The sequence below is a fragment of the Oncorhynchus masou genome, chromosome 31, assembly GCF_036934945.1.
Source record: "Oncorhynchus masou masou isolate Uvic2021 chromosome 31, UVic_Omas_1.1, whole genome shotgun sequence".
Taxonomy (NCBI): Eukaryota; Metazoa; Chordata; class Actinopteri; order Salmoniformes; family Salmonidae; genus Oncorhynchus; species Oncorhynchus masou.
This window is the reverse complement of record NC_088242.1, coordinates 32,527,536-32,551,715: the sequence shown is the minus strand read 5'-3', so window position 1 is coordinate 32,551,715 and position 24,180 is coordinate 32,527,536. Positions and strand designations below refer to the sequence as shown.

The following is a 24,180-nucleotide window of genomic DNA, read 5'->3' as shown; positions in this document are numbered from 1 at the left end:
GAGACCTTGGTTCTCTATGGTGTAGTAGGTCAGGGCGTGACTAGGGGGTGTTCTAGTATGTCTATTTCTATCTTGGTGCTAATATGGTTCCCAATTAGAGGCAGCTGTTTATTGTTGCCCCTGATTGGTGATCATATTTAGGTAGCCATTTCACCACTTGTGTTTTGTGGGATAATGTTTGTTTAGTTGCCTGTGTGCACGTCATGACTTCACATTTCGTTGTTTCTTTATTGTTTTGTTTGTTTCACAGAGGTTAAAGAGATGTGGACCTATACTCACGCTGCGTCTTGGTCCGCTCATCACGACGATCGTGACAAATATTCCTTTATCCTCCCTTTATCCCATTCTCTCTCTCCCTCTTTTTGGTTTCAGGTAAAAACCCTTTACACGGAGGGTTCTACATGGAACTCAAAAGAGTACTACCTGGAACCAAAAAAGGTTACTACCTAATAACCATTTTTATGAGTGTTGTGTTAGAGAACATTATGTCCACATTGTTTCCCTCAGACACACACATACAAGCAGGCTAAACACACTCCCTGGTCGCAGTAGATATCCACAAGATCCTCTGGATTTAGGGGAACGGGGCAAAGGGTAGCAATCCAGGGGATTGGTGGATAAGTGAACAGTTTATCAACCCCATCTCCCAAGGTCTATGTCACACTGTGACCACCATCACACACAGACACACACCACTACAGGAAGAAACCGCAGCCTCTTTCAATCTCTTGTCTCTCTTTAACACACTCTTTCTCGCACACTGTCTCTCTCGCTCTCAAACTCACGCACACACACTGCTGACCGGAGAGAGACGGAGAAAGGAATGGAGGGATGAGTATCTGGATAGAGGAGTGAGGGCAATGCTGAAGCACCTGTGTGCGTTTTTTTTCAAAGAGGACATCGTGTTCCTTTTGATGCTATCACTACCCTTTTTTCATTATTTATTGACTTGGTGGAGGAGATGTGTTGCTGATTGAACATGGAGATCAGGGCAGGGACATGACGGGTTCATAGTTACCACACTGTAGTGACTGGTTAGTTACTGTGTTGTAGTTTATAGTATTTTCCACATTGCGTTATGCTACAGCCTTATTCTAAAATGGATTACATTTATTTGTTTCCTCATCAATCTACACACAATAGCCAGTAATAATAACAAATCAAAAACAAGTTCAGAAATGTTATCTGTATTGCTCTTTGGGGTTTTAGGCTGGGTTTCTGTATGAACACTTTGTGACATCTGCTGATGTAAAAAGGGCTTCATAAATACATTTGATTGATTGATGGATTTCCCCTGTCTATCAAGAATGGTCCAACCCCAAAGGACATCCAGCCAACTTGAGTCAACATGGGCCAGCAGGATGCTTTCAACATCTTGTAGGTTTCTGACAAATTGAGGCTATTCTAAGGGCAAGGGGGAGGGTAACCAAATATTAGGAAGGTGTTCCTAGTGTTTTAAACACTAAGTGGGGGAAAACAATGACTAAAACTAAATCGAAACTGTGTAGGAAGGATAATGGACCTATTGTATATTCATACTGTTTCTTGACTGTGTCCAGCTTGCTAATAATCACCAAAATGAAAGTTAGACAGGCAGGGAGCATCGAAAATCCCCAAAATTATGGACAGAGGACTATTTTCTGAAAATGTTCACAGCAAGGAAATATAGCAAATTTTTTGTGCGGCCCTCCGGACCTTGTTGTCACGTTGGTATAAAGGGATTGGAAGACAGGCGCAGGAATGCGTAATAGGGTTTTTTATTGACCCAAATTACAGCGTGCCATGTAAAGGCACGGGGACGAAGACTAAACAAACACGTACAGAGCGAGGAGTGCCTCTAATAAATTCACGGGACGAGACCCGAACACACACAAGCACACAATGACTACCACACCGGACGAGACCCATAATCATCTGCGCAATACAAGTGGCACGAAAGGCAAAACAACACAGCACAGGTACTCACACGACCAACGGATATAGGAACAATAATCGAGAGGACAATGGTAAACAAAGGGCACACTTATACAATTACTAATCAATGGGAATAGGGACCAGGTGTGCATAACGACAGTTCCGGAGGGATCCATGACACTTGTTGAAGGCCGAATGCGGCCCCCGGGGTAAAATTAGTCTGACACCCCTGCTTTACACACACCTCACCCTCAACGGCATGCCCTAGACCTCTGTAAGAACAGAGTATTCAACTACCAACACTACTTACACCCACACACCTTAAACATACACAACTGCACTTACGCTGAATGTCACGCCATACTTACATGCTTCTCACGCTGGTAGGCATTCACTATAGACCTCTTTAAGGATAGAGAACACACGCCTACACACACCTTACACACACACTTTTTCCACATTTTGTTACGTTACAGCCTTATTCTAAAATTGATTTACGTCCATTGTTTTCCTCATCAATCTACACACAATACCCCACAATGACAAAGCAAAAATCGTTTTTTAGACATTTTCACAAATGTAATAATAATAAAAAACAGAAATCCCTTATTTACATAAGTATTCAGACCTTTTGCTATGAGACTTGAAATTGAGCTCAGGTGCATCCTGTTCCATTGATCATCCTTGAGATGTTTCTACAACTTGATTTGAGTCTACCTGTGGTAAATTCAATTGATTAGACATTATTTGGAAAGGAACACACATGTGGTCCCACAGTTGACAGCGCATGTAAAAAAACAAAAACAAGCCATGAGGTCAAAGGAATTGTCCGTAGAGCTCCGCGACAGGCGTGACAGAGTCTGGAGACGCCGTGGAGAACGTTCTGCTGCCTGCAATATCCTCCAGCATGACCGGTTGGCGGTGGGTCAGTCATGGTGTGGGGTGGCATTTCTTTGGGGGCCACACAGCCCTCCATGTGCTCGCCAGAGGTAGCCTGACTGCCATTAGGTACCGAGATGAGATCCTCAGACCCCTTGTGAGATCATATGCTGGTGCGGTTGGCCCTGGGTTCCTCCTAATGCAAGACAATGCTAGACCTCATGTGGCTGGAGTGTGTCAGCAGTTCCTGCAAGAGGAAGGCATTGATGCTATTGACTGGCCCGCCCGTTCCCCAGACCTGAATCCAATTGAGCACATCTGGGACAACATGTCGCGCTCCATCCACCAACAGACTGCCAGGAGTTGGCGGATGCTTTAGTCCAGGTCTGGGAGAAGATCCCTCAGGAGACCATCCGCCACCTCATCAGGAGCATGCCCAGGCGTTGTGGGGAGGTCATACAGGCACGTGGAGGCCACACACACTACTGAGCCTCATTGTGACTTTTTTTATGGACATTACATCAAAGTTGGATCAGCCTGTAGTGTGGTTTTCCACCTTAATCTTGAGTGTGACTCCAAATCCAGACCTCCATGTGTCATGCATAGGTGTAATAGGTGGCAGGGAAGTCAGGCGCAGGAGAGTCAAAGTGAGTGTAAAATGGAGTCTTTTAATAAAGATTCACTAGTATGCTTCATAACAATAAATGAACAAACAAACCAAACATGGGTACGAGGACCCGACGCGCACCTATGCAACAATCACACTATACTGACAATAAAACAATCTCTGACAAAGACATGAGGGGAAACAGAGGGTTAAATACACAACAGGTAATGAATGGGATTGAAAACAGGTGTGTGGGAAGACAAGACAAAACCAATGGAAAATGAAAAAAAGGATCAATGATGGCTAGAAGACCGGTGACGTCGAACGCCGAGCACCGCCCGAACAAGGAGAGGCAACGACTTCGGCAGAAGTCGTGACACCATGGGTTGATAAATTTGATTTCCATTGATCATTTTTGTGATTTTGTGTGATTTTTGTGTGATTTAACTAAGAATGTATTTAATAAGAATATTTCATCGTGTTATTGTGTTATTTTAGTGTTCACTTTATTTTTTTGAGCAGTGTATTATCCACATAGTAACAAACTTATGGTAGCATAACAGTACATTGTGTAACATTATGACAGTTTTATATTAAACAATTTTGGAGCCAAGGACAACATACCCTGCTAGCCGAAGGTCAGGCAAAAGAGAACAATAAGGGGGTACGGAAATACAGATAATCCGCGATGGGCCAAACCAAAATATACAAAACTTTTACAATCACATGTATGTACAATATTGATATGAAAAAGTGTTTGAACACCAAAGAAAAACATTAGCTATGCAGCTGTAATTAAATTTAAAAAATACACTGAATTATTATTATTATTATCAAATTATTAACATCCCCTCTTGACCTGGCCTATTTGAATTGGTCCTTGTGTGCAATTTGGTGCATAATCTAGGGGAACAACATCACACTGCTACACAAGCCATGCCTCTTTGCCCAACATCAGCACTCGGCCTCACTAATGCTCTTGTGGCTGAATGGAATCAAGTCCCTGCAGCAATGTTCCAGCATCTAGTTGAAAGCCTTCCCAGAAGAGTGGAGGCTGTTATAGCAGCAAACGGGGGGACCAACTCCATATTAATGACCATGATTTTGGAATGAGATGTTCGACGAGCAGGTTGTCCACATACTTCTGGTCATGTAGTGTATGTTCTGATTTACAAAACTTTCTATGGTTTGTATCATTCACAACTAAAGTTGCCAAATAACTCTAAATATGTCATATTGAACCTGTTTCAAATGATCACTTTTATGCTCATCATAGCTACTCCGTAATTGTATTTATTTTATTTATTTCACATTTATTCAACCAGGTACGCAAGTTGAGAACAAGTTCTCAATTTACAATTGCGACCTGGCCAAGATAAAGCAAAGCAGTTCGACACGAACAACAACACAGAGTTAAACATGGAGTAAAACAAACATACAGTCAATAATACAGTAGAAAAATGAGTCTATATACAATGTGAGCAAATGAGGTGAGACAAGGGAGGTAAAGGCAAAAAAAGGCCATGGTGGCAAAGTAAATACAATATAGCAAGTAAAAAACAAAATAAATAACTAAATGGGAAACATATCCTTTCTATTTTATTCAGCTGAGTTAAATTATATTATTCTTACTATAAAATCATGTTGAATAAAAGAATGGCCCAGGATTTATAAGCATACATTGTCAGCTAAATGAACAAGCCTACAGCCTATGGCATGGCGCATAGACAGATAACATATTCTGTTCATCTAAAATACATTTTCTTCATATCAAAATGTTTCTTTAGACTTAATGGATTTATTAGACTTAATAAATACTTAATAAATGTTTCTTTAGACTTAATAATGGATTTATTGTGATGGTGTGTATTACATTGATTAACCCCCCCCCCCCTCCATCTGCAAAACGTAACCAACCGATTAAAATACATAAACATCAAATACATATTTATCCAGTGTCAAGTGGAAAAATGTTACACCAACCATGTTACACCAGCATAACATCAGCATTTAACATCAGCATTAGGGTAGAATAGTTGAACACGCATACATGTGCACGGGCACAGAGATTACATTTAGAACAATATCTAGCCTAATAGAAAGAAATATGGCATAACCCTCAACCTTTGCACAGGGCCCAGACCGTACAAATGTACCGAGCTAGGAACCCAATATTGCATCACCCCTATAATTTTGTGAGATTCCACCGTCATAATCATAACCAATGCCAACCCTCGTCAATGACGTCACATAGCTAGCTAGTAAAATGGCTCACAGTCGCTGATGTTACACATGTTGGCTAACCAGTTACAAACGCAAGGCGTAGCGCATAACAAGTTAGCAGGTGCCAGGCTAGCTAGCTAGCCAGCCAACTCCAGTCATGTGCTAACGTTTGCTGGTAAACCTAGCTTTAGGTGGCTTTTTGTAATGTAGGTAGCTGTTTAGTAGCTATGTCTATGACTAAAAAGAAAAGGGGTTTTACAATCGAGGTACAATAGATATCTGATTGTAAAGCCACTTCTATTTTTAGCCATAGATATGTTTACCTGTAGTTGTTCAGCTAGCTAGCTACCTAAGTTAGCAATCAGAAAAATAATTTGATTTCCCCCCACTGTAACACAGTAGTATGTTAGCCAGCAATACACAATATGGGTTTCAGTAGATAAACTGAAGTTACCTAGCTAGCTAGGTGGCTTGCAGGAAAATTACTTTCTTAGCTAGCCACCTTATTTGTCATCTGCCCTTTTACAGTAGTGCTGGCATCAGCTGTAGCTGAGCTTCTAGCTAAATCCAACTCTTTGTTTCAAATCCTTTTCGCTTTATTCTAATTGAAACATGTATGGTTGAATGTCACCATGTAGCTAACAGAGCATCAAACAATTCTTCATTGTCGAATTTGTGTTGATCAGAGGAATCACTTGAAGCCATTGTGGTCTGGTCAGTTCTTTCAGTTTTGCCCAAAGGATTGTGAAGTTAGTGTCTGCCTCCCTTTCAAAAAAGCCTGCCTTGTGGGAGGGTCAGGCCAGAGCACAAAGCACCGCCCCACATGAATTGTAGTTTTCGGAGACTGGAGAATAATTTGTTTTTTGCTTGTATATTTAGCAATGAATCCTCTGATAGGAACATAGCTGAAAGAGGTTCAATGTCTCTATCGAACAAGGACAACCATATCTACAAGCACAAAAACATATAGTGGGATCGGTATAACATAGAGCCTTTGAGATGTTATACTGTTCTAAAGCAGGACTATGTTTATTTTCCGATCTCAGCCTCTCTCCCCATCAGTACACCATCATATCATTCAGCGTGCAAGGCCCAGACCTTCCTCCTGGGCAAATATGTGGGAAAACAATATGTATGAAAAAAAGCCCAGAATCCCCCAGGGTGAGATTCTCCTTTAATTGGGGTCATGGTAATGGCCGGAGCGGAATATGGCAATGGTATCAAACACATGGTTTTCTATGTGTTTGATGGCATTCCATTCTCATCGTTCCAGCCATTATTATGAGCCAGCCTACTCGGAAAATAGAAAAAATCAGGACAAATATGTGGAAAATGTGAATACTTTCTTTATGAAACACCATTTTCCAACATTTTTCACCAATTGGTAGTTACAGTCTTGTCCTATCGCTGCAACTCCAGTACGGACTCGGGAGAGGCGAGGGTCGAGAGCCATGCATCCTCCGAAACACGACCCCGCCAAGCTTCTTGACACACTGCTCGCTTAACCTGGAAGCCAGCCGCACCAATGTGTTGGAGGAAACAACATACAGCTGGCAACCGAATTCAGTGTGCATGTGCCCAGTCCGCCACAAGGAGTCGCTATAGTGCGATGGGACAAGGACATCCTAGCCGGCTAAACCCTGCCCTAACATGGACGACATTGGGCCAATTGTACACCGCCTCATGGGTCGCCGGTTCTTGGCCGGCTGCGACACAGCCTGGGATCGAACCCGGAACTGTAGTGACGCCTCTAGTACTGCGATGCAGTGCCTTAGACCGCTGCACCACTCGAGACTTATTCTATATTCTATTATCTATATTCATATTATTATCACTGCATTGTTGGGAAAGATCTCTCATGGTATTTCACTGTGCTGTTTTACACCTGTTGTATCCTGTGCACATGGCAAATAAACGTTGAAACTTGAAACACTGACACACATATACTCACACTCACACCCCATCCAGCTCCAGAACAACACAGGTGCATGGAAGAAGGGGAAAAGAGGAGGAAGAGATAGAGGAGCGAGGTATGTAGGGAGAAGAGAATGGGGGAGAAGAGGAGGACAAAATACAGTGTGTGTGTGTGTGTGTGTGTGTGTGTGTGTGTGTGTGTGTGTGTGTGTGTGTGTGTGTGTGTGTGTGTGTGTGTGTGTGTGTGTGTGTGTGTGTGTGTGTGTGTGTGTGTGTGTGTGTGTGTGTGTGTGTGTGTGTGAGAGAGAGAGTGCTTGTAGGGCAGTGGGGTTAGAGAATGTTATGTCCACATTGCTCCCTTCAGACACAAATATGACACATCAGACTAAACTAAACACACACACATACAAACACACAGACTAAACACACTCACTGGTCCCAGCCAGGTCCTCTTTCAGCCCCTAACTCCTATCCTCAACACATTACAGCTCCTACTCCCTATCCCCTAGCGGCTTATACAATTGAGTAAGTGATTTGAAAGGTGTATGTGATTTAATCCAGCCTATCAGAGAGCAGGGTTACTGTATTACAATAAGAGTTACTGTATTTACATATTGATTGACCTATTTAATTTAGATATCCACAAGATCCTCTGGAGTTAGGGGAAGGGGACAAAGGGTAGGGGTTAGGGATCCAAGAGATTGGTGGATAAGTAAACAGTTTATCAACCCCGTCTCCCAAGGTCTATATTACACTGTGACCACCATCACACACACACACACACACACACACACACACACACACACACACACACACACACACACACACACACACACACAATACAGGTGGCTGGTGGCACCACAATTGGGGAGGCCAGGCTTATAGTAATGGCTGGACGGAATTAATGGAACGGTATCAAACACATCAAACATACGGGTTCTACAGTATGTGTTTTAATACCATTGCATTTCTCTAATTTCAGCCATTATTATGAGCCGTCCTCTCAGCCTCAGCCTACAGAGACTCCCAGCAGAGACATTCTCTCTCACACACGCTCAACAGCAGTTCACACACCCACACATACAGGAAGAAGCGCCAGCCTCTTTCAATCTCTGTCTCTCTCTCGCTCTCTCCCGCTCTCTCTCTCTCTCTCTCTCTTGTACACACACTCTCTCTCAAACTCGTGCACACGCACTGCTGAGGAGGGAGAGACGGAAAAGGGAACGGCGGGATGAGTTTGTGGGCACTGCTGAAGCACCTGTGTACATGTAAGCATTTACGGCGGAGAGGTGATAGGGATCTGAAAAGAGAGGACAAGAAGACAGAGAAGAAGAAGACAGAGAAGAAGTAGACGAAAGAGGAGAAGAGAAATAAACGGAGAGGCAGAAAGAGAAGAGGTGCTGGGACGAGAAAAAGACAGGCGAGTTGAAGCCATTCTGGACACTTTAGAACAGAGAAGAGAGGTGGAGGAGGGAGATGATGAAGATGAAGAAGATTATGAAGATGCTGCTGTGTGTGTTGGGCTGTGTGTCTATGTCTCAGGCAGAGGTAGCAATGGTAAACTCTGGGACAACATTTACCTACCTCTGTATGGGTAACACCATCACACACATGCCCACACACATCCCCAAGAACACCACTGACCTGTGAGTACACACACACACATCCCCAAGAACACCACCGACCTGTGAGTGCACACACACACACACACACCCCAAGAACACCACTGACCTGTGAGTACACACACACACATCCCCAAGAACACCACCGACCTGTGAGTGCACACACACACACACACCCCAAGAACACCACTGACCTGTGAGTACACACACACACCCCAAGATGCAAGAGAGGTGGAGGGGATCCAGTTTTGGCCATTGATGTTGCTGTTTGATTGTATTAACAGCTGCTGATGTGGTTGTTGTCATTATTGCAATTGTTGTCTCTTTGTGTTGTCATGATGTCGTTGTGTTGGTGTTATGGTGTGAAGAGGTGCGGGGGGAGGCGATAGTAGTAGACTGTGGTAAACTCTGGCCTCATGCTTTTATAGTTGAAACATTTCTGAAGGAATCTCAAGGCTATCACCACAAATGGACAACAGTGCGTATCTCCTACAAAGACTTCTAGCAGAGACATTCTCTAATGTAACAGTAATACAGTATATGCCACTTAGAATTGGACCCACTATCCTGGCGTTGCAAGCGGCATGCTCTACCAACTGAGCTATTCTCTCTCTCTCTCTCTCTCTCTCTCTCTCTCTCTCTCTCTCTCTCTCTCTCTCTCTCTCTCTCTCTCTCTCTCTCTCTCTCTCTCTCCCCCTCTCTATCTCCCCCTCTCTATCTCCCCCTCTCTATCTCCCCCTCTCTATCTCACACTCGCACGTAAGTGTAAATACAGGTCTTAAGACTAAGGTTGGGATTCAATCCGGTCAATCACAGCCAAAGAGGATATGACAGAGATATCAGGTCCCCCTAACACGGACGGACACACACACACACATACACACGCAGGCTGCTGTATCGTTCCCAGCAATAATGTGAACTCTTTGTGTGTGTTCTGTTCTCAGGTCAAGGCCAGGGAACGTTTTTCATTGATTGGCTAGACCTACAATCTAATTCGTTGTTGTGTATTACAGGGAGTTCAAACAGACGCACATCAGAGTGTTTCCCCAAGAAGCCTTCACCAACCTACAGCAGCTCACTGCCATGTAAGTGTGTGTGAGTGTCGGTGTGTCGGTGTGTGTGTTTCGTCCGACTATGTGTTTAGACTGATGTGGAACACGATGAGTAGAAACACTGTAGATTTTGATCACCCAAACAGAGGAGAGGAAGACAGGAATACCTTATAATAGGCCTATGTTATGGAAAATATGATTTGTCTCCTTAGGAACGACTACAACTAGGCTACTTAAAGTAACTGTCCATTGAAAAGCTAACTTTTAAAAGTTAATATTCTGTTTAACTCATACCCAAATAATGTTGTTGACATCTCCACCAAAAACGGAACATTTAAAAAAAATGCTAGCTATGTTGTCATCCTCCTGAGGAGGATGAGCTGGCCAATCAGCTGACTGCTCGCATTCATATTTTTAATGACCGGTATACGCCCACACCCGTCTGTTGTTTAGGTACGCCCACACCATTCCAACACAGAGAATATGCTTTTCAACATACTTAGTTGCTTTCAATGTATTTTTTGGAAGGAAAACTATTTCAATCATATTGTAATTAATTATAGCTCACATTTCATAGAAATCTGGAAACACTGGACAGTTACTTTAAAACCAAGTGTGCTATAGATAGATAGATCAACCACTCTCACTGCTATACTCCTCTGTCCATTTCTATCTTTTCCAATCTCTCTTCCTTTGTCTCCCTTTGTCTCCCTTACTCCCTCTCTCCTTTTCTCTGACCATTTCTCCCTTTCTCTGACCATTTCTCTCTCTCTCTCTCTCTTAGTGTGCTGACAGAGAATGGTATGTTAGAGAGCATCGGGGCTTTTGCATTTGCTAACCTCCCCAGACTAACTGAGATGTAAGTATTAGTACTACAGTACCACAACACAACATTCATACCCCGCTCATACACCATTCAAACACATTCATACCCCGCTCATACACCATTCAAACAGCATCAATGCACCATTCATAAACAACTCAAACACCACTCTCACACCATTTCATGTATCATGTGTGTATTTCAAATGTTGCATGTCTGCTCCAGAACCATCACCAAGTCAAAACACCTGGTCATCATCCATCATCAGGCTTTCATTGGACTCCCGAAACTCAGTCACCTGTGAGTTTCATATCCCCTAAGCCCTAACCCCTTATCCCTTATGCCTAACATTAACCCCCAAACTCTAACCCTAATACCTAAGCCCTAACCACTACCCCTACTTCAACAGGCTTTCATGGGACAGCCCAAACTAATATACATGTGAGTGCCAGTAAACCCTAACCCTTAAACCCTAAGAACTAATCCTAAATCAGTTGGCTTTGACGGGACTGCCCTGTTTTCAGGACGATCTGCAACACTGGACTGAGGGTTCTACCTAACTTCTCCCGGATCCACTCCGCCGCCATGACGTTTCTTCTGTATGTCACCATGCTCTCTTACTGTAGTGTTCGTGAGTGTGTATTCACTAGTTCACATGTTACTGTATTGTGTGGGAAATATGAGCTGCTTCTCTTACAGATGCAGGATCTTAATTTAATCACACTTTTGTACATTTGAATGCACAGTAGGAAATGTTATAATCCACATAATGAGTGTACATTTCCTGTTGCTGTAGCAAACTGGCTCGAATTAAGATTTGTACATCTGTAGCTGTAGGAGTTTGGTTATTTTCTTTTTGTGAGTGTGTGTACTCTGTGTGTGTGTGTGTGTGTGTGTGTGTGTGTGTGTGTGTGTGTGTGTGTGTGTGTGTGTGTGTGTGTGTGTGTGTGTGTGTGTGTGTGTGTGTGTGTGTGTGTGTGTGTGTGTGTGTGTGTGTGTGTGTGTGTGTGGGGGGGGGGGTGCAGGGACCTGCAGGACAATGTACACATAGTGATCATCCCCAGCAACGCTTTCCTCGGCCTCACCACTAATACCATTGATGAACTGTGAGTAGTAACAAACACACACACAGAGTACACTACCCACACACACAAACACACACACACAGACAGGAGGTTGGTGGATAAGTGAACAATTTATCAACCCTGTCTCCCAAGGTCTATATTACACTGTGACCACCATCACACACACACACACACACACACACACACACACACACACACACACACACACACACACACACACACACACACACACACACACTACAGGTGGCTGGTGGCACCATGGTTTGGGAGGCTAGGCTTATAGTAATGGCTGGAATGGAATTATTGGAACGGTATCAAACACATCAAACACACAGGTTCTACAGTATGTGTTTTAATACCATTCCATTTTTTCCATTTCAGCCACACACACAGAGTACACCCACACACACAGAGTACACCCACACACACAGAGTACACCCACACATACAGAGTACACACACCCAGAGTAGCCACACATCTCCCTGGAAATATAACATTTTCATGGAATGACTTTATACATCGTTCCTCTTACAGACGACTGACCAAGAACGGCATCAGTGAGGTGGAGAGTCACGCCTTTAACGGAACCAAGATACACAAACTGTGAGTCCACACGCCCACACACATACACACACACATACACACACATACATACATACTATAATGGTTTCTCTTTCTCTCTTTGCTCAGGTATCTCATGGGCAACCTGCAACTTTCTCATATGCATAATAATTCCTTCAAAGGAGCAGAGGGGCCAGGGTACCTGTAAGCATGGCTCCACAACGACACGTCAGTGACATCATCAGCTGTCATTTGTTTTTGTGTCCAAGTGTTGTTGTCTGTGTGTATTTAGAGACATCTCTCGTACAGCGCTGAGTTCCCTGCCAGAGTCAGTGCTGGGTGAAGTTGAGCATCTGTCCGCTGTCTCGGTGTTCTCACTCAGAACGCTGCCTCCCCTGTCCCTATTCACAAAGCTACGACAGGCTAACCTCACCTACCCATCTCACTGCTGCGCCTTCCATAAACACCAGAGGAACAGGTACGAAGACAAACACACACTCCAAGATAGAATATGTCTGTGTATATTATGTCACATATAAATTAATGTGTGTGTTTGCGTCTGTATTTTCGCATTCTTGCGTGCATTTGTCAGGACCTTCCGGATGACCTCCGCGTGCTTTAAACCCGGGGCTCAGAACAACCTCCACTTCTTTATGGACTTCTGTTTAAATTGGACGTCTGTGGCCTGTAGTCCCGCCCCCGATGCCTTCAACCCCTGTGAAGACATCATGGGCTCCGCCCCTCTACGTGTCCTCATCTGGATCATCTCTGTGCTCGCACTGTTAGGCAACACCATCGTGCTGCTTGTGTTGCTAGGTCAGTAAAAAAATGAAACACGTTTTATGTTTATTAGAAACTCTCAAGCCATTTTTATCGCATTGACAGTTTTTATCACAATAACTGTTTTTATCACAATACAAATGTGTGGATGATGACACATTTTGTAATGAAAGCAGTTATCGTATTAAAATACGTTCTTGTGATAAAAGTTATTACTAAACTTCCCCCTCCCCATTCTCCGTTGCTAGGCAGCCGAGCGAAGATGACGGTGCCACGCTTCCTGATGTGCCACCTGTCCTTTGCCGACTTGTGTATGGGCATATACCTGGTGGTCATAGCAACAGTAGACGTGCGTACGAGAGGTCTGTACTACAACCACGCTATCAGCTGGCAGACCGGGGCGGGCTGTGACATCGCCGGGTTCTTCACTGTGGGTATACTGTAGACCTAGGAGGGTGTGTGTGAAGTGGTCTGAACGCTTAGAACTGATGCTCTAACAGAGGCGCTATACTGAATGTGCAGGTGTTTGCCAGTGAGCTGTCTATGTTTACTCTGACGGCCATCACCCTGGAGCGCTACCACACCATCACCCACGCTCTCAGACTGGACCGCAAGCTCCGCCTCCGACACGCCTGTGCTGTCATGGCTACCGGCTGGGCCTTCTCCTGTCTGGCGGCTCTGCTACCCACTGTAGGGGTAAGCAGCTACAGCAAGGTGAGGGATGTGTGATGCTACCTGTTTTTCTACACGTATTATATTGCACAGCTTCTATGCTAATTTGGGTATTGTGTGTGTGTGTGTGTGTGTGTGTGTGTGTGTGTGTGTGTGTGTGTGTGTGTGTGTGTGTGTGTGTGTGTGTGTGTGTGTGTGTGTGTGTGTGTGTGTGTGTGTGTGTGTGTGTGTGTGTGCGTGCGCGCGCGTGCGTGTGCGTGTGCGTGCGTGTGTGTGTGTGTGTGCGTGCGTGCCTGCATGCGTCGGTGTGTGTGTGTTTCAGGTGAGTATCTGCCTGCCCATGGATGTGGAGTCGCTGCCGTCTCAGGTGTTTGTCATGTTCCTCCTGCTGCTGAACGTGGTGGCCTTCCTGTGCGTGTGTGTGTGCTACCTGAGCATCTACCTGTCTGTCCGTAACTCCTCCTCCCCCCCAGCCAGTGCTGAAACTTGCATGGCTCAGCGGATGGCCATCCTCATCTTCACGGACTTCCTGTGCATGGCGCCTATTTCCTTCTTCGCCCTCTCTGCTGCGCTCAAACTACCCCTCATCACCGTCTCCGACTCCAAGCTGCTATTGGTCCTATTCTACCCAATAAACTCATGCGCCAACCCCTTCCTGTACGGATTATGCACCCGGACATTCCGCCGGGACTTCTTCCTGCTGGCAGCGCGATATGGCCTGTTCACGACCAAAGCCCAGGTCTACAGGACAGAGAGTTTCTCCGTCCAGCAGGCTGCATGGATCCAAATGTCGCCCAAAGCCTCCCACGGGACACTGTGTTAATTGGTTCAAATCAGCCAAGCCACCGGACCCCTACTGAAACCCTGACCTTTAACCCCTCACCCCTGAACCCAAGACCAGGCACGGGACACTGTGGCCGGTTTAAACAACAACAGCTTCTCTGAGAGGGATGGGACCCTGATGCCTCAGAGTACGCACACACACGTACGCACTCATACACACATGCACACAGACACACACAGGACTGCAGGAGGTGTGCGCAGTGACAGGCTGCTGTTTAATAGTAGCAGATGGCTGTTTAGTAGTACTTTAGTTAGTGTTTGACTTCACAAATTCACCCGATCGCATCAACATACTGAACCCTCTCTCTGCTCTCTACCTCCTCCCTCTCTCTATCTTTCTTTCCCCTCCCTCTGTCTTCTCAATATAGAGTAAACACAGTTCAAGATTTGTTAAATGTTTTTAAGAGATATGTAAAGATGTTTTTTTGTTTGTTGTTGCTTCCAGACCTGGGTCAGATACAGACACAAAGAGGTGCTTTGTGTTTTTGAGGTGTGCCTAATGTAGATTAGAAAGTTTGCATTCCATTGAGCAGGGCAAACCAAACCAACGGCAGAAGTATTTTAAACTACTTTAAATGGTTTACTTAACCCAGGTCTGGTTCTTTCATGAGTTGCATTTATTGGTTGTGGAAAAAATGTGTCTATATGAGTTGTGCATCTACTGTTGTTGATAAAGCTCTATGATTGTGCATTTTACCAAGAGTGAGAATGTTACTGAGACTTGGAGTTGAGCTATAGTTTGTACTGGCTGCACATAGAGAAGCCAAAACGAACACATGAACACAGGCACACTCACACACACACACACACACACACACACACACACACACACACACACACACACACACACACACACACACACACACACACACACACACACACACATTTTTGAGCAGTTTCTTGTGTTATCAGAAACATTCTGTCCTTCAGCACATCCAGTCTGTTCAAGGACAATGACCAATCCCCCAACCCTTCTGTGTGTGTGTGTGTGTGTGTCTGTGTGTGTGTGTGTGTGTGTGTGTGTGTGTGTGTGTGTGTGTGTGTGTGTGTGTGTGTGTGTGTGTGTGTGTGTGTGTGTGTGTGTGTGTGTGTGTGTGTGTGTGTGTGTGTGTGTGTGTGTGTGTGGGAGGAGAGGTTACACAGCTGCACTCAGCCCGTTCATCAGGAAGAGGGAAATGGCTGGTAGATGGTTTATCAAACACACACACACTCCAAAGATGTTATTTCAAGGTTGCAGGTGCGAGGCAGGTCCATGGGTCCATCTCAATGTGGAAACACTCTCATGCCCAGACCCAAATCAACCCCTGGCCTAGCCCCTGAGCCTAGCTCTTACCACCTACCATGTACTGTTTTGAGCCCCCGACCTGAAGATCAGCAACGTCATCGTGATTCGACCTTGTGGGGGAGTTGTCTTGAAAGCACCATAAATCCAGAGAATGCCAGATTTTGATGACAGTTTGATGACAAAATTTGCCCTCGAAGGACCACCGAGCCACCTTCCTGTTCAAGTGAGCACAGCACAAGGTGAGTTCAAAAATGTATTGTATGCTGATGCATAAATTATGTAATATGACAGGGAGATATGTATGGCGCCGGAGGAGATGGCTGCCATTTTACGGGCTCTTAACCAATTGTGCTATTTGTAACTTATTTTGTACATAATGTTTCTGCCACAGTCTCTTATGACTGAAAAGAGCTTCTGGATATCAGGACAGTGATTACTCACCTTGTACTGGAAGAAGATGTTTTCTTTAATGAGTCGGACGCAAAGAATTTACTTCAGACACCCGACAAGGCCAACATCCCCGTCATTCGCATGAGAAAGAGATGGGGGTATCGTGGATCTAGGTCGGGTGCCTTGTAAGGATCCGACGGAGAGTGGGTAATCTGCCTCTACCATCAGTCCTATTAGCCTACGTACAATCATTGGATAACAAAATAGATGAGCTACGATCACAAATATCCTACCAAAGGAACATTAAAAACTGTTGTGACTGAACGACGACATAGATCAAATACAGCTGGCGGGGTTTACGCTGCATCGGCAAGATAGAACAGCTGCCTCCGGTAAGACAAGGTGGCGGTCTGTGTATATTTGTAAACATCAACTGGTGCAATGAAATCTTAAGGAAATCTTAAGGACATTAAGGAAGTCTCTAGGTTTTGCTCGCCTGAGGTAGAGTATCTCATGATAAGCTGTAGACCACACTATTAACCAAGAGAGTTTTCATCTATATTTTTCGTAACTGTCTATTTACCTCCACAAACCGATGCTGGCACTAAGTCCGCGCTCAATGAGCTGTATAAGGCCATAAGCAAACAGGAAAACACTTATCCAGAGGTGGCACTCCTAGTGGCCGGAGACTTTAATGCAGGGAAACTTAAATCAGTTTTACCTCATTTCTACCAGCATGTTAAATGTGCAACCAAAGGGGAAAAAACTAGACCACCTTTACTCCACACACAGAGACACGTACAAAGTTCTCCCTTGCCCTCCATTTGACCATAAGTATATCCTCCTAATTCCTGCTTACAAGCAAAAACTAGAGCAGGAAGCACAAGTGACTCGGTCAATAAAGAAGTGGTCAGATGACGCAGATATTTTTGCTAGCACAGACTGGAATATGCTCTTCGGGTGGCATTGAGGAGTACACCACATCAGTCACTGGCTTCGTCAATAAGTGCATCGATGATGTCGTCCCCACTGTGACAGTACGTACACACCCCAAACCAGAATCCATGGTTACAGGCAACATCCACACTGAGCTAAAGAGTAGAGCTGCCGCTTTCAAGGATCGAGACTCTAACCCGGACACTGATAAGAAATCCCGCTATGCCCTCAGATGAAACATCAAACAGGCAAAACATCAATAGAGGACTAAGATTGAATCGTACTACACTGGCTCTGATGCTCGCCGGATGTGGCAGGGCTTGCAAACTATTACAGACTACAAAGGGAAACACAGCTGCAAGTTGCAAAGTAACATGAGCCTACCAAATGAGCTAAATTACTTTTATGCTCACTTCAAGACAAACAACACTGAAGCATGCATGAGAGCATCAGCTATTCTGGACGACCGGGTGATCACGCTCTCCATAGCCGATGTGAGTAAGACTTTTAAACAGGTCAACATTCACAAGGCTGCAGGGCCATGCACTGACCAACTGGCAAGTGTCTTCACTGACATTTTCAACGTGTCCCTGATTGAGTCTGTAATACCAACATGTTATAAGCAGACCACCATAGTCCATGTGCCCAAGAACACTAAGGGAACCTGACAAAATAACTACCTGACCATAGTCAGACCATAGACCATAGTCACACCCTGACCATAGTTTCTTTGTATGTTTCTATGTTTTGGTTGGTCAGGGTGTGATCTGAGTGGGCATTCTATGTTGGATGTCTTGTTTGTCTATTTCTATGTCTGGCCTGATATGGTTCTCAATCAGGGGCAGGTGTTAGTCATTGTCTCTGATTGGGAACCATATTTAGGTAGCCTGGGTTTCACTGTGTGTTTGTGGGTGATTGTTCCTGTCTCTGTGTTTTGCACCAGATAGGGCTGTTTTCGGTTTTCGTACGTTTGTTAATTTGTTAATTTGTTAATTTGTTAGTTTATTCGTGTATAGTTTCCCTATTTAATAAAATGAATCACAACTACGCTGCATTTTGGTCCGCTCCTCCTTCCCACAACGAAAGCCGTGACAGAATCACCCACCACAACAGGACCAAGCGGCGTGGTAACAGGCAAAAGCAACAGCAGGAGCAACAAAAAAAGGAATGGACATGGGAGGACGAATTAGACGGAGAAGGACCCTGGGCTCAGCCTGGAGAATATCGCCGCCCCAAGGAAGAACTGGAGGCGGAGAAAGCGGAGAGGCGCCGAAAGCGGAGAGGTGCCGGTATGAGGAGGCAGCACGGCGAAGCGGATGGAAGCCCGAGAGTCAGCCCCAAAAAAATCTTGGTGGGGGCTCAGGGAGAGTGTGGCAGAGTCAGGAGTCAGACCTGAGCCCACTCTCCCTGTTTATCGTGAGGAGGCAAGGAGGAGACCAGAACCAGAGCCGGTGTTGGAGGTGAGCGAAACAGAGACTGTGAAGGAGTTAATGGGGAAATTGGAGGAGAGAGTAATGAGGGAGTTGCTATGTTGGTGCTTTAAGTATGGAATTCGCCCGACAGAGCGTGTCGGGGATTTGATGGCACCTGGGTCAGCGCTCCATACTCGTCCTGAGGTGCGTTAGTCGGCTGGTGAAGTTGGTGCCAGCCTCACGCACCAGGCCTCCTGTGCACCTCCCTAGCCTTGTATGTCCTGTGCCAGCACTGCTCTCAAGATCTTCAGTACGCCTTCACGGTCTAGCCCATCCTGTGCCACCTCCACACACCAGCCCTCCGATGGCAGCTCCCCGCATCAGGCTTCCTGTGCGTGTCCTCGACCCAGTACCACCAGTGCCAGCACCACGCATCAGGCCTACAGTGCGCCTCGCCTCTCCAGCGCTGCCGGAGCCTTCCTCCTCTCCTGCGCTGCCGGAGTCTCCCGCCTGTAAAGCGCTGCCCGAGCCTTTCTCCTCTCCTGCGCTGCCGGAGTCTCCCGCCTGTTCAGCACAGCCAGAGCCTTCCTCCTCTACAGCGCTGACAGAGTCTCCCGCCTGTTCAGTGCAGCCAGAGCCTTCCTCCTCTCCTGCGCTGCTGGAGTCTCCCGCCTGTTTAGCGCTGCCAGAGCCTTCCGCCTCTACAGCGTTGCCAGAGTCTCCTGCCTGTTTAGCGCAGCCAGAGCTGCCAGCCTGCTTGGAGCAGTCAGAGCTGCCAGTCTGCATGGAGCAACCAGAGCTGTCAGTCTTCATGGAACAGCCGGAGCTGTCAGTCTGCATGGAGCAGCCAGAGCTGCCAGTCTGCAAGGAGCTGCCAGTCTGCATGGAGCTGCCAGTCTGCATGGAGCTGCCAGTCTGCAAGGAGCTGCCAGTCTGCAAGGAGCTGCCAGTCTGCATGAAGCTGCCAGTCTGCATGGAGCTGCCAGTCTGCAAGGAGCTGCCAGTCTGCAAGGAGCTGCCAGTCTGCAAGGAGCTGCCAGAGCTGCCAGTCTGCATGGAGCAGCCAGAGCTACCAGTCTGCATAGAGCAGCCAGAGTCGCCAGTCAGCATGAAGCAGCCAGAGTCGCCAGTCAGCATGGAGCAGCCAGAGTCGTCAGTCTGCCAGGATCCGCCAGTCAGCCAGACTCTTCCAGATCTGTCAGTCAGCCAGACTCCTCCAGATCCGCCAATCTGCCAGACTCTTCCAGATCCGCCAGTCAGCCAGACTCTTCCAGATCCGCCAGTCAGCCAGACTCTTTCAGATCCGCCAGTCAGCCAGACTCTTCCAGATCCGCCAGTCAACCAGACTCTTCCAGATCCGCCAGTCAACCAGACTCTTCCAGATCCGCCAGTCAACCAGACTCTTCCAGATCCGCCAGTCAACCAGACTCTTCCAGATCCGCCAGTCAACCAGACTCTTCCAGATCCGCCAGTCAACCAGACTCTTCCAGATCCGCCAGTCATCCAGACTCTTCCAGATCCGCCAGTCATCCAGACTCTTCCAGATCCGCCAGTCATCCAGACTCTTCCAGATCCGCCAGTCATCCAGACTCTTCCAGATCCGCCAGTCATCCAGACTCTTCCAGATCCGCCAGTCATCCAGACTCTTCCAGATCCGCCAGTCATCCAGACTCTTCCAGATCCGCCAGTCATCCAGACTCTTCCAGATCCGCCAGTCATCCAGACTCTTCCAGATCCGCCAGTCAGCCAGACTCTTCCAGATCCGCCAGTCAGCCAGACTCTTCCAGATCCGCCAGTCAACCAGACTCTTCCAGATCCGCCAGTCAACCAGACTCTTCCAGATCCGCCACTCAACCAGACTCTTCCAGATCCGCCAGTCAGCCAGACTCTTCCAGATCCGCCAGTCAGCCAGACTCTTCCAGATCCGCCAGTCAGCCAGACTCTTCCAGATCCGCCAGTCAGCCAGACTCTTCCAGATCCGCCAGTCAGCCAGACTCTTCCAGATCCGCCAGTCAGCCAGACTCTTCCAGATCCGCCAGTCAGCCAGACTCTTCCAGATCCGCCAGACTCTTCCAGATCCGCCAGTCAACCAGACTTTTCCAGATTCGCCAGTCAGCCAGATTCTTCCAGATCCGCCAGTCAGCCAGGATCTGCCAGAGCCTTCGTCTTCTCCTGTGCTGCCGGAGTCTCCCGCCTGTCCGGCGCTGCTGCCGGAGTCTCCCGCCTGTCCGGCCCTGCTGCCGGAGTCTCCCGCCTGTCCGGCGCTGCTGCAGGGTGTGATCTGAGTGGGCATTCTATGTTGGATGTCTTGTTTGTCTATTTCTATGTCTGGCCTGATATGGTTCTCAATCAGAGGCAGGTGTTAGTCATTGTCTCTGATTGGGAACCATATTTAGGTAGCCTGGGTTTCACTGTGTGTTTGTGGGTGATTGTTCCTGTCTCTGTGTTTTGCACCAGATAGGGCTGTTTTCGGTTTTCGTACGTTTGTTAATTTGTTAGTTTATTCGTGTATAGTTTCCCTATTTAATAAAATGAATCACAACTACGCTGCATTTTGGTCCGCTCCTCCTTCCCACAACGAAAGCCGTGACAGTTTAGTAAAGTTAGATCAAAGCTGAATCCACATCTTGGAAGATCACAACAATCGTATGATGTTACTGTTACACCAAAAACACCACCTAATTTCTTCTGAGATTTTAGGATGGTTGGCTGAACAGTCCCCAAAAATGATCATGTTGCCAAAACTCCACAGAGAGCACACTCTAGTCAGAATGCGCTTTGATTGAAACAAAATACAGGAAGTCTATTGTGTTAAAAAAACTCTATCTGCCCTAATTTGCTCACGAAACAGTCATTCAAGAATATTAACATGCATATTCCCATGAAAAACTGATTTAGATCAAATGATTGGAATGCAGATGCAGTTTGGACATTTCACTGGTAAAATCAGAAGAATCCTCATTCACAACTGACAGTGATGGTGCCATGGTCTATTTTGAAGTTAGGTGTGCCTAACATGGTGTGCTGCCAAATCATCCTGTTGTCCCGCATTTGGGCATTTTAAATGTGGTCTAACCCTGACGCTACACTTAGACACAGGCGGTAGTGCTGACACATAACATTGTTAGTAGAGTACTGTGTTTCTCAACCATTTCTGTGCCAGTGACTAGCGAGACTTGGTCCTCCTCTTTTTTAACCAGCTCATGTTTAAAACAAATACAATATGTAAAAATACACTGGAGATATGTCTCACCACTATAACTGTGCCTCTGTTTAAGCCATTTTGTTTGCCTCCTTTCCATTTCCTGTTGTGCTGTCTATCCCAGCATATTTTCTGCTGTCTCTCTGTGCTTCTTTTGGTCTCTGTCTGTATGTCTGTCTGTCTGCCTGTCTGCTTAAGCCTTATACTTTATGAAAGCCAAGCTAACGACTTAGGCTATTTTGGAAATGAGTGCCTGTCATGTGTTCCCCTGAATCAACAACTTCCCTAAGTGTTAATTACTATTACAGGGCTCTAGACTAACATTTTTCCCTGGTGTCACTGACTTTTACTGTTGGTGGCGGCACAGGCACCAGCCAAGAATTGGTCAGACCCATTCACCCATGTCATGAGTAATGAATCTTATAAATTCATTCATAGTGTTTTATTAAGAAGTGTAATAAATAGACTTCTGAGGTATTCAAGAAATAAGTTGTTTCATCAAACGCATCCAAGCAGGAATGCATGACTCAATATATTTTGTACAACCTAATCCAGTGATTGTGGGCAAATGTTGGGTTGACAATTAAACTACAGTTGCTATATTTTACTGTCAAAATATGACTCCATAATTTCCAGATTTTGTTTTATACTATAGAGAGAAATTACAAACATATTTGTGTTCACTAACTAATATCATAGGCAAATTAAGTTGGGGTTCAACGCCCAAGGAACACATGCTAACTAGCTAGAATGCTAACTCTAAATATACTATCCACTGTTAGTAGCTATGTATTCATCCAACAGTAAATGCAATGTCCTAAAAAAAACATTGCAGTTGTAGGCTACTATCCATTAGACCTATAGGCCATACGCCCTCGCAATGGCCAGTGCGCATTTAGCGCATGTGTCAATCCATATCTCAAAGCCTTATCAAATATCTTGGTTGTAAAATAGTTGCTATTGAGCTGAATATTGAGAGTTGAGAAATAAAACCTATAGAATGCTTGCCTGTTTTGCATGTTATTTTGGCATTAATACATGTCACATATCAGTTTGCAAATGTAAAAAAATATATTAAAAAATAATGAATTGCGTTAGGAAATTCTCCATACAAACATGGTCTCTTTTTTGCTTTCTTGAGTAAGACAGCTCCAAAATGCAGGTGTTTCAGCCGAGCTCAGTGCTTTCTGTGGTGGTGGGGCAGACAGCAGAAAATATGTGTGTAAGGCTTGGTAATGTTCTCTAGTTATGCTGTGATTGGCTTAGTGTTCTGTCACTCATGGGGACACTATATCACTGCCAAATCTAAGGGTTGAGCTCAAAAATTCAAGCCATAGAGTTACATTAGAAGTGCCCATCCAAGAAGGCTCCATGTCATTGGCCACAGATAAAATGACGTCAAATTAAAAAATATATATATATATTATTTTTTATTTTTTTACCCCCAATTTCGTGGTATCCAATTGGTAGTAGTTACAGTCTTGTCTCATCGTTGCAACTGCTGTACGGACTCGGGAGAGGCGAAGGTCGAGAGCCATTTGTCCTCCAAAACCCAACCCAACCAAGGAGCACTGCTTCTTGACACAATGCCCATCCAACCCGGAAGCCAGCCGCACCAATGTGTCAGAGGAAACACAGTACACCTGGCCACCATATCAGCGTGCACTGCACCCGGCCCGCCACAGGAGTCGCTAGTGCTAAGACAAGGATATCCCTGCCGGCCAAACCCTCCCAAACTCGGATGACGCTGGGCCAATTGTGCACTGCCCCATGGGCCTCCCAGTCTCGACAGGGCCTGGACTCAAACCCAGAATCTCTAGTGGCACAGCTTGCACTGCGATGCAGTGCCTTAGACCACTGGGAGGCTTATCTACAGTAGCTTTGATTGGACTCTGTCATGCCAACATCATACTTTCAAAATCTTAGCTAGCAGTCATCATCATGAATCAAGTCGACAATTTACTGGCAAATCCTTTTTAA

The 24,180-nt window shown here is 45.7% G+C and overlaps 1 protein-coding gene across 1 annotated transcript; it reads left to right on the top strand.

The window, feature by feature from the left end:
• Positions 1 to 8,735: 8,735 nt before the first annotated feature.
• Positions 8,736 to 15,656, top strand: fshr (follicle stimulating hormone receptor). The gene is given in 12 exon segments (XM_064950763.1): positions 8,736 to 9,183; positions 10,173 to 10,244; positions 10,996 to 11,070; positions 11,260 to 11,334; positions 11,559 to 11,633; positions 12,060 to 12,140; positions 12,654 to 12,722; positions 12,810 to 12,884; positions 12,973 to 13,496; positions 13,709 to 13,890; positions 13,983 to 14,174; positions 14,455 to 15,656. Coding segments are annotated over 12 exon segments (2,136 nt in total). The 5' UTR covers positions 8,736 to 9,013; the 3' UTR covers positions 15,001 to 15,656.
• Positions 15,657 to 24,180: the final 8,524 nt, after the last annotated feature.